The 17,283-nt window shown below is 43.6% G+C and overlaps 1 protein-coding gene across 1 annotated transcript in view; it reads left to right on the top strand.

The window, feature by feature from the left end:
* The window catches only part of ETV6 (ETS variant transcription factor 6), a 142,248-nt gene that overhangs the window by 113,804 nt on the left and 11,161 nt on the right, over positions 1-17,283 (top strand). The window contains exon 5 of the mRNA XM_074149336.1: positions 3,084-3,626. Coding sequence (XP_074005437.1) covers positions 3,084-3,626 — 543 coding nt within the window. The remainder of the gene's footprint in view (positions 1-3,083; positions 3,627-17,283) is intronic.

Here is a 17,283-nt window from a genome sequence, read left to right as displayed (position 1 = left end):
CGTTACTTTGGCACAATTTTGAGGGGTTAAACTTCATAGGGGATGGATCTTGGAATAGGCTGCCCAGGGAGGTGGTGGAGTCTCCTTCTCTGGAGACATTCAAAACCCGCCTGGACACGTTCCTGTGCAACCTGCTCTAGGTGGACCTGCTTTGGAAGGGGGGGTTGGACTAGACGATCTGCAGAGGTCCCTTCCCCATATCATTCTGTGATTCTGTGATCTTTTTTAGAATCCCTTCTTACTCCAGTGATCTTTTTCCATTTTCTTCTACTGGCTTTTTTGCCCATTTCCTAATAGATTATATACCTATGATCCTGCTTCTAAGTGCTTTCATTTTAAGTTAGTTAATTCAGAATCAGGCGAGACCAACATTTGCATCTAGTGGCTTTTTACTAGCTTAAGCAAAGTGGGTTTGACTGTTTGAAATCAGCTGACAGCGGTTCAGAATACCTCCAAGATGCATTGGCCTTGGCTTGGAATTTGCCCTGTGGGCATCGGTCTCTGTCCCTGTAGAGGAATGAGCAATGGAGAGTGAATTACCTCCATCTCCAGTGGTCCTTCTGAGTCAGCACTGAGTCATCTGGTGGGTTGCCATACAGGAAGCTTACACTGTCATTCCCTGCACTTCTTTTATGGGTAAGCATGGAGCGCCAATCTCTGGGATTGTCATGCCAGCAATTGCTCACTCCCAGAGTGAGTGAGTGCAGCTCCACCCATCCCTGTATGGATCAGATAGGTCAGCGATTTTCCAGGGAGCTGAATTCCCTTTCACAGCTTTCCCTTCAAGAAAAGAGCGTTGGTCACTCAGAATGAAGAGCCAGGCTGATGAGTGAATCTATTCCCGCAGGAAATGATATACCGTTATGTGCTGGACTTACAGTCATCAGATGTGCCAAGGAATGAATGTGATGAGGATTTTATTCTGTTCAGGGTCATTTGTGGCAGTGGAACTGCTTGGAGCTGAGTTTGAATTGTTTTATGGTAAACAGCAACTTCGGCCACGAGGGGATTCTTTAGTTAACTATTTAAAGAGAAAGATCTTGGAGGAGAGTGAACACTAGTCTGTATCCATTTGTGTTTTTTCCTCTTGCTGCTTTTTATAGAGTTCCTTGATCTCTACCTTCTGGCCACCCTGTCCTGGTTTGGGATCAGCATGGTTTGGGAGCAGACAGATAGGCCTGCTTCTGTTTGGAGCTTGACAGAGCCAGCTCATGTTTGCGGAGAGCTTGGTGGAAAGAACAGCAAGGCAGTCCTTTTCTGCTTTCAAGACAGCTGTTCCCCACAGCCAAGGCACTTTAAATAAGTAGGACAAACAATACAATATTCTGGTCTATATTTACAGGCCAAGAATGAGCACAGTGCATGTACAGGGATGGGGGTGGATGGTCTGTAGAAGATTGGACACTGAGTAAAATTGGGGGGTTGGTTTTCTTTCTCTTGTGGCAAAGAAATGAGACTCGAAGAAAAGACAGCCACAGAGGTAGGTACGGTTGTAAATTAATTCCTCTTTGATCTTCACGTCATTTGGTCTATCCCACGTTAGCTGGCCACATAATATTTAAAGCTGTTTGGTTTTAAACAAGAACGATAAATAGCACTGGAGTTTCATGTCCTCCAGCTGTTTCATTGTGAGTACCTTAAATAGTTCTATGAATGCATTTTTCTTGTCTGGGACCACAAGTGTCTGAAATAAGTGTTCTGGAGCTATGTAGTTTCTGCCTAAAATTTCAGGTTTTCCTGTAGAGTGTGGGATCCTTGTATAGATGAACAGCCCATTGAGTAGGCAAAAAGGTTGGTGCTGTGTCACTGCCTGGCACTACATTTCTCAGGACTAGAGCTTTTCCTGTTCAGGCGTTTCCCTGAGTGAGTGCTGGTCTCTCTCTTGATGCCTGCCTGTGTTCCAGGGCAGCGGGAGCCCCTGGGTCTTCACCTCGACAGGGTCTTCAACAAGTATCGCTGCCTTGACAAGAGAGCAAGAGGATCGTTAAAGAGGATCACAGCAAATGGAGTGAACAAACAGGCAGCCACAAATAGGCAGCTACTTTTTTCAGTTGTTGGCATGTACCCAGCAGTTTCCTTCTCTTATCATCCAAGGCTTTTAACAAAAAGCACTGAAATTTGATCTCTGTTTTTCAGATAAAAACCTGTTAGTCACGGTGCTTTGGTGGTATTTTCCTCTTTGTCAGTAATTTCCCAAGTCAAAATTGATGGCCTTAGCTAAGCTGAAAGTTTGCACTGTTTATGTCAAGTATTTCATTTTGTGAGAGGATTGTTAGCACGTGAAGACATTGACCTGGAGCCATGATTTATCTCCCCGCTACTGTTAAGAATCACAGCTGGGGAAGTATGCTCACGCAAAAGTGATGCTAGAAGTTCTCCTGCTGAAGAAATTAAATGCTTATATGGGACAGCCCATCAGCAGGCAGCAGAGACTAAATAAAACAAGGTGAAAATATCCTTATGAAGATGTTACATGCTCTTAAAATCAAGGCAGGGATAAAATTTAGCTGGTGTTTCACAAAGAGCTTCCTACCAGTGGATTTTTTTAGATAACTCAGTCCATATTTCAGACTAAGATATTCTCTACTTTGACCCAAGCCACTACCATCTAAAACTTACTACCCAATATTTTCCTGGAGACATTTTCCCTTTTTATCTCTGCCCTCTACCTTGCAGTGCTCATCATGGTACAATAACAGGAACCACATGTAGAGACATGAATGTCAGGAGATAAGTTTCGAAGCATTTGCAAAGAAACACAATTAGTACAGCTGAATCAGATTGTACTTTCTTCACATGTGTTCCAGTAAGCTTCTCAAAATGGGATTTCTCTTAACACATTCCCCCAGGAACAACCTTTACAGGGTGGTAGAGGGAGATTGTTTTCATGGTACTGATTTTGTTCTGTGTAGTAATAACTATCTGCATTTATATGACGTTTTTCTGGGCATCTGTAGGTCACACAAATGAAAACATTTCCAAGCTGACAGCAATACCCAGTGAGCCCAGCTAGCAGTTTGACAGTTAGATCCTATACCTTGATCACAATATAGACAATCTGTTTGTTTTTTTTTTCTCCACAGATAGCTTTGTCCAGAGACCTTCAAGACCATCCACAGAAACAGTCCACCACAACCCCCCAACCATTGAACTGTTGCATCGTTCTAGATCACCCATCACCAACAACCACCGTCCATCACCAGATCCCGATCAGCGGCCACTGAAGTCCCCTATGGACAACACTATCCGTCGCCTCTCCCCAGCTGACAGGGTGCCAGGGACAAGGCATCAGCAGGAGAACAACCACCAGGAGTCCTATCCTCTCTCAGTGTCCCCGATAGAAAACAACCACTGCCCACCTCCTTCTGAGGTGCTTCAGAAGCCCTCCAGCCCTCGCCAGGAGAACACCAGGGTCATCCAGCTGATGCCCAGCCCTATCATGCATCCTTTGATACTGAACCCCAGGCACTCCGATTTCAAACCACCAAGGTTGTCCGAGGATGGGCTGCACAGGGAGGTAAAGCCAATCAACCTGTCCCACCGAGAAGAGCTAGCTTATATGAACCACATCATGGTGTCTGTTTCTCCTCCTGAGGACCATGCGATGCCAATTGGAAGAATAGCAGGTACGTGACATTCTCTAAGCTACACCAAGGTTGACACTCTTCATTCATAACTAACTACACTGTGCATTACGAGCTTCTCATTTCCTTTTGCTACCCTGTCACCTCAAGAGTTTACTGGCATTCTGCAAGTTTCACCACATCTGTGGTTTAGACAGTTAAATATGATCAAACCAGTTTCATGACAAGTAAGCAAAGGTGCAGAGTGACTTGCTTGTGACCACAGAATGCGTGATTGGTATTGAAACATTTGTGTCCTGACACTCGCTGCCTCTCTACCCACTAGCAATCCATTTGTTTCCCAAGGTGCCCATCTCCAAAGCCTTGTCCTGCAAAGAGATAATTTTCCAACAGTTGCATTCATGATAGTGTCCAGTTCTATGGAAAGAAAAAAATCCTCTGTCAGTGACCTTTGAGATAATGCAGTGTCAACCCTGCTATTATGGCGATGGCGGGACTAATGAAATATCACCTCAGAGTCCTACTTCATAGCTTTCCTGTGCTTCTCACACTAGGATTGTCCCTTTTTACAGAAACAAGGTTGCCTTTGTCCCACGCAAACCACAGGCATTGTCTCACTTTTGTTATCGTAAATAACTGACATCACAACAGCTGAATCAGGAAGCTGAGGTTACAGAAAATGTTTTTTGTACTTGAAAGGGAACTGTAAATAGATCGGGAGAGGGGAAAGGGGAATCCAACCACTTCACAAATATGCTGAATGCCCCAGTAACCAATTTCTTTTGAGAGATGTAAATACACACCACACCCAGAAACATTCCATGCATTTATGTCAGCAGTGAGCTAACGTGATACCCAGCTCCTGTGGGGTATTACACATGTCCACAGACGTACATTTCAAAACACCTTGTTCTTTTTTGTCCTTACGTGCCTTAAATTTTTTACAGATGTGGTGCTGCCTCAGCTTTAATGAGGAAGATTTTCTATCTTCTTAAGACTTACTACTTTAAATTCAAAAGGTACATATCTCACCACCTAGTCAAATAGCAAGCACAACAATGGCCATGATCCTTTCACATAGTAGAGAGATGGGTTACAGAAATCGATCTTCTGACATTTTTGCCTGGCTGACATTTGTCTCTCTTCTTCTGATTTTTATTACCCACACTATTCTCAGCAAGTTAAGACACATACTTAATGTTATGGTGGAGAAGATACCCTACTGGTTGCATCACTGGAGATTTCCTTTTCGAAAAGTACTGTTGGAAGATCAGGGCGGTTGTTAATTTTTATTTTTCAGAAGGAAATGTTCTCTAAAAATGAAGCCTAGACTGAAAAGAATATAAGAAAAAATATGGGGAGCAGGTGGTGGTGTAACTTTTAAATTTAAACCCAAGAGTTTTCTTACATGATTTGGAATCTTTGGTTTCTGCACATTGTGCACTGGCTCCAGTGACACCAGTCCAGTAACTAGTACTCTCACATCCTTCCCATCCCTATGTTGTTTGCAGGGCAACAGAGCCCAAGCCCGTGGATAGTTGGGCGTAACATGATTGCTTGGCAAATATGTTTAGCAGTTTAAAGTGTTATACATGGGCTGTATTTGCATGCTTAGCTGCTTTCACTTGCAGTCTCGTGGCTTTGCTTAGACCCACCAGCATGGGTGGCATGTCTTAAGGAGCTGGTGAAGTATTTCATGCCAAAAAGACCTGAGGTTCAGATGAAGGCAGTGCTTTATGGCCAAGGATTGGGGGGATTACAGAGCTGGCAGTTGCTAGCATCTTAGATTTCTACTGATAAATTTGCCAGCGTACTTCCATCAGTACCCCATGTTCTTCAACTCTAGGCGTCAACAAGCCTCACTTGCTGTACAGGCACAAACTAGTGCTATTCTGGTTGGGTTGCAATGGCTCCTGAACTGCAGCTGGCCCCTGTAAAGGGTTCACAGCCAATTTAAAGGTGACAAAAACAGATTACTACCAAAAATGTAGACAGCCTGTGTTTCATACCTGAAGTCAACTTCATCAGTGCTACTGAATTCAATGGTAGCCTACTTAGCCCCCCTAGAAAGAAAGTACACTGCTTCCCCCATCTCACAGCCTGCAGTTTAAATTAAGTGATTTCATTTTAAGAGCATTTCTTTTTTATGTCAGGGTAAATCTCTTTTCTACCTGGGTATCCTTATCTTCACTGACACTGCTATAGTTAACATGGAGGCTTTTGACCAACCGTGGCTTGCCACTGCAAATTGAGAAAGACCATGAAAATTATAACGCTTGGGTCTTAAACTGCAAATATGCATCAATACAGATGTATTGTTAAAAAGAGCTTTTTAAAAATCACTGTCATAATTTCCATTTTATGGATGAGGAAGACTGATGGGTTGCAAGGTTTACCAATAGTCCAGTGCCAGAGCTAAGTGCTTATCTGTTTCCACTGGTGAAGACTGATCCTTGACTTTCTACTGGTTAACCATTTGCATGCAGGTGATTTTCAGGGGAGATGATAGCAATGAGGAGCAGCTACCAGGGAAGCCCCATGGGCTGCTGACTAAAACACTGGGCTAGGCTCCAAGACATGTTCTATTCCCAGCTCAGATATTTTAAATTGTAAAAGGAATTCTTCCTGGATGTAAGATACCTCACAGCCTCATAAACCTGTTTACTTGTAGATAGAGTCTGTTTTTAAATGCAGCGTGCAATTATTTGGTGCTGAGAAAGAAAACAGTGTTTTCGCTTGCTGCTATCCACAAATACTGTGTTTTCAGGAGGTCAATCAATAGAGCTCTGGACTTCTTGTCAGACAAAATAATGACCTCTACTCACCAGCTGACTAATCTTTCCTACCTTTTATGTAATATCGCTTCTCAAAATATTAATTTTACTGGTAAAGCACTCTCCCTTTTACAGCAAAGAATTTCAAGTTGAAGGTCTTATTCTCTTTTCCTCTAAGGCACTTTTCTAGCAAAGCAAAAGGCATAAAGTATCTTTATGTTACTCATTAAGGTCCCATATATTATTCATCAATGGCTAGAGTTGATGTTAAAAATTACGTTTAGCTACCTTCTCAACACAATATGCATGTAACTTCTTTTCTGTAACTTCGTCGGAACTAGGGGTCATTGTGTTGGGCTGGTCCAAAGGCAGACTTGCATCCCTTGTAAATACACCAGGCAAGGGTTAAGCTAACGTAACTCAGGCATCAAGAGTCATCTAGCTATGACAGCATTTAAAAATATTAAAAATACCTCAGAAGGGGAGTTTAGCAGAGCGATGTAATGGACAATTTTCACCACTCAAAGCAGCAACAGTGTTTGTTGGTAGTCAGCTCCTAACTTGGACTCTAGCAAGCAGGCAGACTATCTGGCTTACTTTTACCTCTGAATTTTTTTAATAGTGTGTTGTGGTTCCCCCCCCGCCCAGTCTCCATGAATTTTACTCTGTGGGAAAAAAGAATATACTTTTCTTTTTTATTCTTTTTTTTTTGTTTGTTTTTTAAATGCAGTTGCAGTTTCAGTCAAGAGAGATGCCTGAAATTAGCTCTTCTGCAGAATGGAAATTCCTCTCCCCATACATCTCTGACTGGGAGGGTTTTGTTATCAAACATTTTAGGACTTTGATATCTCATAAAAGGTACTTCCCCAAGGTACAAGGAGAGGCAGGGGTTATTGCGTTGGCAGGCGTTCATAGCGTGTCATGGCTGAGGCATGCACTGCAGCCCTGGTGGAACCAGAGCCACCAGAAACCCTCCCTGCAGCCATCCTGAAGTTCTGCCCCCGTGGCTTTCCTTGGGAGCTCTGCCCTTGACTTCAACCGGGGCAGGTTTTCACCATAAAACTTTTTTTAGGTGTCAAAAATGTCCTTTTTTCAGATATCCAGGTCCACCTCAGCTTCTTAGCATGAGGGAAAAGGGGAACTGACATATTAGATCTCACCAGAAACCTGTTGGTTGCCTAAAGTCACAGAAATCCTGCACGAGGCAGTTATGGAATTATTTGACTACAACAGGGTTGTTTTTTGCCTAACTTTCATCACATAGAAGTTGGCTTAGAAACAGTAATTAGAAAATTAATCTAAGACATGCTGGAATTCACCTCACTTTTGATTCAGTCACTTAAAACTTGCTAACACAATCCTGGATGTTTCTTGTGAAGGGACATAACATTGCGGAGCAGGTTCCTGAGATTTCCAGCTCCCAGTGTCTTTTTCTATCCTAGCTCTCTGGGACTGGAAGGCTTGTTCACTAACCCACAGCAAACGCTGGCTATGAAACTTTAGGGTATAGATACCCCTTTGCTCAAGCACTGCCCAGTACAGATACTAACCAAACAGCTGCGTGGGTGTGAAAGTCAGGTGCCGGAGAGCAGTGGTAGGTACAGCTGGACTCCGGTTGGAATTAGGACCCAATAAAACCCATTAAGCTCCGGGTTCACTCTGTGCGTGTCTGAGGCAGACCTATCCCGTTCGTACAAGCAGCTTGGAAGGATGAGCCTTGCTATTCCTCTGCAGAGCCCCACCCTGCCTATTGCTTTTGATTCTGCTCTGAGTTTGGTGGTGGTGGTGGAATTCTAGAGGCAGGTGAGTCTTGAGCCTGTTGTAGTCTACTAGTATGCTGTTCTTATCAGCTGGGTTACCTTAGCAACTGGGCTGTATTTGACTTTATGAGCTGCCAGATTTGTTTCTTCCCCTTCAGGAGTCAGAGGAAAAGCCAGGTAATGTTTAAACTGTTCAGAGGCACGTTGTCTACCACTGTATTGGTTTGGCCCATAAAACTATTGACTGCTGTTGGAATGAGGACAGGCAAGATTCTTACCCTGCCGAAGCCGTGAAAGAGATCTACCTCCAGCTCTGCTTCTGACTCGCAGTCCCTCCCTCGGTGTGCCACACATCCAGGGAGTACAGGGGCGTAGCATGAACCCCACAGATCTGTAGCAAGACATGTACAAGTGACTTCTCAATAAAAACAGTCTGACTGCCGAAACTGAAAATGCAGTCCCTTATTAAGAGCACGTCAGCTATGAATGACTCACGTTCTACTAAAATCTACAAAATAGCACTTAGGATGGGTGTGGGCTATTTGCTAGCTCTGAGCACGGGGAGGTCTTCCACCCCAAAGCTCTGTAAGGATAGTAGTTTGATTGTTTTGTGTGGGGAGAGAGGTTGGAGGGAGAACAGGACCAGGAATTCTCCTCCCCCTTTGTTCGCAAAACTTAATCACTTCTCATAAACTTGTGTGGGAGGGGAAAAGACAGGAGGAGTTAGTTGAGTGAATCTTTCACAAACAGTGCTTAAAAAAACTGCTAATCAACTAATACTTAATTTTTTCTTTTGCAGTTGAGCTGGAAAGCTTCTTTTAAATGAGGACAAGGAAAATAAACTTAGCTGATCGAGCTATTAGATCTGTAACACTAAACATTTAGAGCTTAAATATCACAAGTCACCACACTTCAAAACATAGCACCTTAGTCATTGGTGTGTCTTCAACTTATCTACGAGGAGCAGAACCTCAGTGCCCACATTGCCTGTATTTGCTCCAGATGTGTTAATGTGACATTTACGACTGTGTCAGGTTGTAGGATAATCTTTTTTTTTTTAAACTGTTTTACCAGCAGAATCTTTTGTGAAAATACAGTTACACCACCTTAGTTTATTTTCCTTTCTGTACAAAATAGCTGTACAGGCACAGTTGCTATGCAATGGCACATGCTGGGTGGTAGGGAGGGAGGGTGGGAAGGCGAGTAAAGAAGAATATAGTAAAGGGGGTAAAAAACAACAATTAAGCACAACTTAGAAGTTTTGCAGTAGCTAATACTGTTAGCCATCACATAAGGGATGCAGCTTCCTCTTCCATTTGATTTGTTTGCAATACAGTGATACCTATAGGCTCTATTGTGCTATAGTCCCTGCCCCAAAGAGTTTACTATCCAAACAGACAAGGTAAATGTAAAGAAAGGAAGGCCACACAAAGGTGAAAAGTGTTTTTTCACATCTACAGGTTCCAATTTGTTTAAAAATTTGTTATCCGGTTTGAAACGAGAGCAACCAAGACCCTGGACTACTGATCAGTCTAGTATTTCCCTGGTTTTGTTCATCATTAAACATCTCATTGTGACAGCAGCCTGAGCTAGCCATAAACTCAAGAGGCCTGGTACATACACCCAAGCCATCTGCTGCTGCTTTTGTCTGTTGCAGCATTTAAAGCCAGTCGTAATGTTTCTGTGATACTGCCACTTCTGTGTCGATGTTCTGGTCACATCCTCCAAGCAAAGGCAAAACCTTCCCGACTGCCCATTTCCTACTGGGACAATAACCTGGGTCCTTGGACCCAAATCAGTTTTTCTGGTCTTTTATTGTGAAGGGTGTGAGTTGTCTACATGTGTAAGGCAGTGAGCACAATGGGGTTTAGTAGTAAAGGCTTGAACTTAATTTCCTCATACAGTCATTTGGTGGTTGGTAGGTGACTCTATTCCAGAATGACAATACTACTTTGCAAGTAGAAACTTTCTTCTAAAAGAAAGTCACTTTCGTGGACAGACGTGGCCACACAGACCTGCCGTGGCACTTCGTATTAGGAAACGCCTACACCAGTCAGGTTCTTTGTGTACCCCAGCCCCCAAGCTTACTGTCCATACAGTGATGTGCATCGCTATTTCGTTCATTACTATCCACCCTTCCAAAGTCGCATCATGAGATTCAGTGTGGTGAATTCTTATCTAAACTGAAAATTATTGGTCTGTCCTCCTTTGTAGCAGATGACTGCTGACAAACCAAGCTGTAGAGACTTAGCTTTTGTTGTGTGCTTCCTTAGAGGTATTCGGGTTTTTTAAGGTGGCAGCTATCATTGCTAATGCCATAGGAGCCTATCTGTATACATGCCTGAGACCTGACCGCTGTCATTAGGCATGATCCCAGCAGGGTTTGACAGCATATAGTACTGACCAGTGGGCTTTTGTGAAGCACAGAGTTGGAGGGCAACTGTGACAAGACAGTCTCAGCAGCTGAACAGTTATCAGTTACAGCCTGTCAAACTACGGAAAACCAAAATAGTGGTTCGCTTTAGCATACTAAGCTGTAAGTGGTGGGGGTTCAATGTCTGCTTTCCAGGCAGTTGACCCTCCTTCCCCGTAGGGCAGCAGCTCGTACAGACAGATTGGAGCCTTGAAAGAACCTGGAAATCTTGGTGTAGGCACAGCCTGTCACTCCCATTTGGATATGATAATGATAATGTCACTGGCCTTGTTTAATCACTTGCTCTTGCAGTCATGTACGCTTTTACATTTGCAGTATATGCCACATCTATTTTGAGCCCCTTGTGGAAAGCCAGACTACTATAAAGAGACTGAAGTATGGATGAGAATCAAGCTCACAGAGTTCATATTCATAGGACAAGTTTTCATTATAACCTTGAGAGTCATCTTAACATGGCATTAACAATTAATTTCAGCATGAAAGTGTGCCTTCCTTGCCAATTTAATTAATGACACTCAAGAAATAGCTGAATGGCAATGCTTGGATAGGTGGTTGCAGATTTTATGTGAAGTGCCTCGCTTTACAGCCGCCTCCATTCTTACTGCACAGTTACAGGAGCAGAAATTGCAGTCAGGGTTTGCTCTGGTCCACTCAAGAGCTGAGGTCCACTCAAGGACTGACTAAGCCATAGGAAGGTTCAGTCATTTAGATTTCATCTGTCTCACTGCTGCACTGGAGCACCTACATGCCGTGGCTAGACAGATGGAGTAGGTGGATTCAGAGTACCCTCAGCCTCCATAGGGGTCAGCAGGATGTTAAACACTTTTTTAAGAAACTCGCCTTTTAATTAAAACATGCCCCTTATTTTGCCTGTATTTTGCACACTTTCTTCAGGCTGGAGTTTTGTCAGTAATTCAGATTTTCTTCTACAAAGCAAACTTGTATCACTTTGAACCCTCTTAGTTAAACCATGAAAATACACTGTAGTGTTGACACTACACTTCACTGTCTTCAGAGACAGGCCTATTTAAGTCTGGTTTTAATACTAATCAGTCAGAAGTGGCGTACAAAAGTTTGCATGAATTTGTGTTCATTCAAGTGCACACCTTTAAAGTGGTAAGACTACTGTTTTCCATCTCTGTTGAGGGAAGGGGAGGAAGAGAGTTAAGAGTTTAAATGTCTAAATGTGGAGATTTAACCTTAAGAAGGGGAGGTCACATTTCAGTTTTCCGCACGGGGCCTGTCAGAAGTTGCAAGTTTACAGCTTATGAAGTCCCTTCAGGAGGGGCTTCCTGGGAATACACAAGGAGCCACGTCCTCCAGCCACCCTCACACCACTCAGAGTGCTCTGGGCTTTCTAACGGAGCACACAGAAGTAAGGTTCTTGGCCAGTCGTCTCACACAGACAATTATTTTCTGCTGTTGAAAAAAAAAAAAATCCAAACCAGAAGTCTAAACCTGAAGGATGAACTGAGCTTGTGAGAGAAGATACCGGAGATTCTTGCATTGTGGGGTCAAAAATTATTACTCCTGTTGGGAATGCCTTTGCTGTAGTTAAGTTATTCCTGTCTTTGCTGCTTCTCTAAAGTACAATTCAGAAGATAAAACTTCATCCTTAATTCTTAAATTCCCATCATTAGAGTCTTTGGCCAGTTTTCTAATGTCAAGGTGGTTGTGAGGTGTTTGTAGGATGTGCATGTGGACAGGCAGAGGCTGAATTTCTTTCCGTTTTCCTAGCCATTGCCCTTTGTGAGCAATAGAAGCGAGGAAAAGCCACAGGAGGATCAGAAGCAGGTTTCTTTAGCAAGATAAATGGAAGAGTGCTTTCTACCGTTGTGGTGGAGCAGGAAGAGAACAACACTTGAAGCTAATACTGGAAATACCCGTCTGTTTGGTGGGGACAGGGGGATGGAGCAGGAGAACAGGACGGGGAAAAAAGAAGACATTTTTCAATACAATAGAGTTTAGCTTGCAAAATCTTCATCTGTCAAGCTGCCCCTGGCCCATCCATTATGTATTCTTTGTGATTTGAGTTCTCTTTTCTTCAACCACGTGAGGGATATGAATTTTTTGGATCCTACTTCCCTTTACAGGTTTTTATTGCCAAAGACAGCGCTTGGCCCTGTCTTGCTGCGCTACTTTTGCAACCTCACAGCACAACTGTTTGCAGCATGACAGCCTCAGGTTTCTGCTCTCCTTCTGCCCGATCTCCCACACAGCATTTGGGTACAAGACAGAAGCAACATACAACTGTCGTATTGTGCGATCTGGCAACCTCTTTCCTCAGCCCCAGCTTGAATTTACTGAGCTGAACAAACAGTTGTCTGTCAAGAGGTTTCTCCACATAGAAACATTGGCTTTACTGTACTGGCTTACCATCCTGCTTCCAACATTCATGCAGCCAACATTCATGGAAACAAAACTCTTTTCCCTCAGTAACCTGGACGTGGATCACCATATAGGGATGAGCAGGACTGCTCCATCTTGGGATCAGTGTTCCCTCAGTCCTCAGAGCCATTTAACCCCTTAATCATGAGACTTCTTTACTTCTTTATTGTAGTTTTGTCTGCTAAAATAAGTATGTCATACTCCTGAAACAAGTAACAGTATCAGCCAGCCTGATGAGCTTCATGCAGCAGTTAGATAGCCCGAAGGTCCATTTGGCTTGTCCAGAAAGCTGTACCTGTTGCACAGTATAGGATGTGGTTAAAATGCAATTAGAGCTCATCTCCATGGCAAGCCTAAACCAGGTCAGGACTTAGGTGTTGTCTCCCAATCTTTTTTATTTTCCGTACAAGTGAACAGCCATTAACCTTTGTGATTTCTCGGTTTTGTGATTACAGATTTCTTGATTCTCTGATCTGGCTACAATTTAAACAAATCCAGATGCCCCAAAGTAGCGTTGTCTTCTCAGAGACTCACTGATCTTCTCCGGCAAGGGGGATGATCACAGACAGTAGGCTGAAGGTCCGCGGGACCTTCTGGGCCTCCCCCTCTTTCCTCCCCATCCTCGCCTGCGCTGCCGGTGTAGCCGTGCCACCATCTTTGTGCCGGCTTTAGCATTCACTAGATCTTCCTGCACGCAGGTTCAGCTCTCAAATAGCATAAAGGCAGCTCGTGTTTTTTGCAGGGTTTGTTTTCTTCTGTTTAAGTGATTTAAGTCAGCTCACGGAGAGATCTAACAACAGAGCCAGCACGAGGTAATCAGCAGGAGGAAGGAAGGATAAAATGGAAGGGAGAATCAGGGACCTTGTTCTCACAGCAGCTATGGCCAGCTGAATTTTTCCAGCTCATCATTTCCATACCATGAGCATCACCACATTAGATGTCACACACTTCAGGTGTGTTTACGGAAACCAGAGTACCAGAGAACTTCTAGAGAAGTCCTGTTCAGTGGTCTCAGTTGTGAACAGATGACATTTGCTTCACTGTGAACAAACGCAGCTGAGGCTCAAACCACCTTGTAAAATAAAGGGGCCCGAGCTTGGGAGAACTCTTCAGCTGGTAGAAATCACAGAACCACTTATGTCAAATGATGTCATGCTGGAGAAATTTTAGGCTAACCTACTCAGCAAGGGGTAAGGCCTCAGCTGATGTCAGAGGGAGTATGACGACGTTACTTTGGCATGACCTCTTCCTCTGTGAAGCCATGTTAGTTTCCAAGTCAGTCATCAGCCAGACCGAACGCGTTTTATAGAATGATCTTCAGTGCAAAATGTGGGTGGGTCTCGCAAAACATTTCTGTGGTTAAGAGAGGATTTTGGTAGTTGATACATGAAGAAAGGCCAGCCCTGCTTCTGCGCCATGGGCCTCACTTAAACAACAGGGTTCTCAGATGCAGTGTGTGTTTTAGGAAATATCGCAGTGCAGGGGAATGTTATATTCTGAACAAAAGAGGTCTTTCGCATGTGTATGCCTATACTGTTAACAGCATTATGGGGTCTAAGGGAGTACAGATGTAAGACCTCACTACTGCAACATCAAGACTGCCTTGGCCGAATGATGCTAGAGAAGTCATTTGTAATGGCTGGACAAGACTCAAAATACTAGGAACCTAAGATCCACAATGTTTAATTTATAGATCATTCTGATATAGTATTTCAATTCTAAGGGATATACGTATTACTATCATATAGCCATTAGGAAGTATTTATATGCCAGTGCTCTTTAGGTGTCTGTTCAGAAGACTGTGCCTGTGGACTTAAAAGATATTTGAAATGAAGAATCTTTAACACATGCTTCCACTCACACGGTGTCTATTTGACTGTCACAAGGGATTCTTAATGACAGTATTACAGTCTCCCCTTTTGTAACATTACCAAAGCAGTGCTGTAAGTGTGAGCAGTAAACAGAGCTTTTCAGCCAGAAATTGAGTTTTACCATCCAAGAAAGAGTGGCTGAGGTTTGGGCTCTTCTGCCCTGTGAAAGGGGGGGTTAAAACTAGAGCGAGTAGGCAAGCTTGCTGCATCAGTAAGGTCTAAAGCCAACAGTTGCTGTTTATAGAAGAGATTTATTTCTACTCCTCAAACTCCAACCACTCCGTCTCCTCTCCCTCACCCTCTCCAGAGCTGCGCAGCTGCCTATTTTTCTTGTGCCTCCTGTCAACCTGAGACTGAGTGGGGAGGCAGCCCCCCGAGGCTTTCCTCTAGCTCTGCCCTCCTCGGGACTGTACAATATATGGCTGTCATTAGCAGGAGTGTGAAACTGCTTCCTCTTGCACATGTAGGGCAGCGCTTATGGGGGACATTTGGAGAGGCAGCTAAGTACTCTACACCTTATCGCTACCTTGTGCATAACTGTAAAAATCCCCTCTAGAAGCATTAACTGCAGGAAGAAAGTTGTAGCCATGCCTCTCCATTTGAAGGTACAGTTTGCCCTAATTCCTAGCTAATTATCTAGTTCAGTCTTGCCCAGTAGGACAGCTGAGAAAATGCTGGGACGTGGAAGTGCCTGCCATGTTGCTGGGAGCCGTTCACCACCTTCCCACTTTGGCCAGGTCGTTTGATACTGCATCACCTTAAAGCCTCTCAGTCCCTGCTCTCCCCACAGCTAAATCCCTTTACCTTCAGACCGTACAAAGTTCAGCCATCTGAGTTCACTTTAAAAAAGAGTACATGTGTGTGTGTGTTAGGGGGAAATGATGTTTCCGTGTGCTACAGAGACATAGTTACTTTCTAAGTAAGCTTATTTTAGCCAAAAGGCAGGAAATTGCAGCATGCCCAAACAATTTAGGTACCAGCCCTGACTCAACTCTCCTATTGAATCTCCCACACTTTTAAACTTGCTGGGCCTCAGCAACATCCGTGTGCTTTCTCATCATCGCTCACTAGCCAACACACACCCTGTGGAGAGTCCTTCCATGTGATTGCTGCTTTGGAGGCCTTCTGACAGCCAAGGAAGTGATTTAGTCTTCATGGAGTCAGTGACACCATCCAGACTTTCCTCAAACGAGTGATGTTACGCTTACAAAACAACCATCCACATAAGAGTTCCTCTCTTCATTTCTCCATCCTTCCTGAAAATACATGTAACAATTTTTACCTTCCTGGGGGATGTAACTTTCTCTATTGTCTTTACCAGCCTTCTGTGGAGGTGTCTCTTTTCCCAGTGGAGAAGCTCTTTGTAATAGCATTTTCTAGCATTGCCTCTTCTTGGATTTTCACCAGTTTCATCGGCTGCAATTTAGTCCAGATGGGCTCTACTATATTCTAGACTCATTACACTCGCTAAGAGTTATCAGGTAGTCTTTGACCTATGGTCTCTATTGTCCTATTAAAGATGGTCTCTACTGGCCTAATAATGGTACATTATTTAGTGGCTGCTCCTCTGTGAGTCAGGGAGACCCCTCCAGAACCTCATATTTTTTTACCATGCTATCTGGGGAGTAAGATACCCATGGTGTAAATTGTTTGTGATTAAAACAAAAAAAAACCCCAGAGTGCCTATGCTCAAATTCCTAAAGGTCTCCCGTGTGAAATCTGAAAGAAGGCAAACTGATTTAGGTACTCTGCAAACTGAGCTCGTACACTTAACTCAGTTGTGCTGCCAGGCATCAGCTGGCCCATGGTAACTAACAGTGCGTACGCTCCTAGCTCTCAGCAGAGGTGAGAGCAAATGCAAGGAGCCTAAATCTTTTCCACAGGTGTTTAAAGCTAATGATTTTTATCTCCTGCTTGCAGTGGCTTGAGATACAGTGGCCACAGTTGTCTTGATGCATGCCAGCTCATTAAATTATTGCAACTCAGTCATACATCTAAATTTGCTGATAGACAAGTGTAGCTTTTGAGGACAAGTTTTTAAGTGGTTGTAGGAGCCAAGCAGAATTTTCAAGAATTTTCCATTTTCTCGTTGAAGCAAACAGAGATTTAGAAGTCTAAGATACTTGGGTGGTTGGGGTTTTGTTTGCAAATTCCACCAGCCTACTAAATACCTCTGCAAGCCTGAGCAGCTCACTCAGTTTAGAATATGGGATGGGGCCCTTGATCACTTGGGACTTTTCTTGTGAAGATCTCAAGATGCAGATGGAGTTCTTCTCATTTGAGGAATATTTATATTCAAGCTTAGCCTGAATCCATCCTAAAAATTAAGTGAACAACAAGAAACAATTCTGCACTTGAAACCTACCTCTTCTCCGAGTCTGAAGCTCTGTTGTTAGTCCAATAATTTGCCGCCCAGACATCTTGGGCTGAATGTTTTTGTGCTTTCTTGTTTTTGTGAAGGAGGAGGGCACT

The sequence above is a fragment of the Numenius arquata genome, chromosome 1 (assembly GCF_964106895.1).
Source record: "Numenius arquata chromosome 1, bNumArq3.hap1.1, whole genome shotgun sequence".
Taxonomy (NCBI): Eukaryota; Metazoa; Chordata; class Aves; order Charadriiformes; family Scolopacidae; genus Numenius; species Numenius arquata.
The sequence above is the reverse complement of the archived record's forward strand: the minus strand, read 5'-3'. Positions and strand labels throughout refer to the sequence as shown.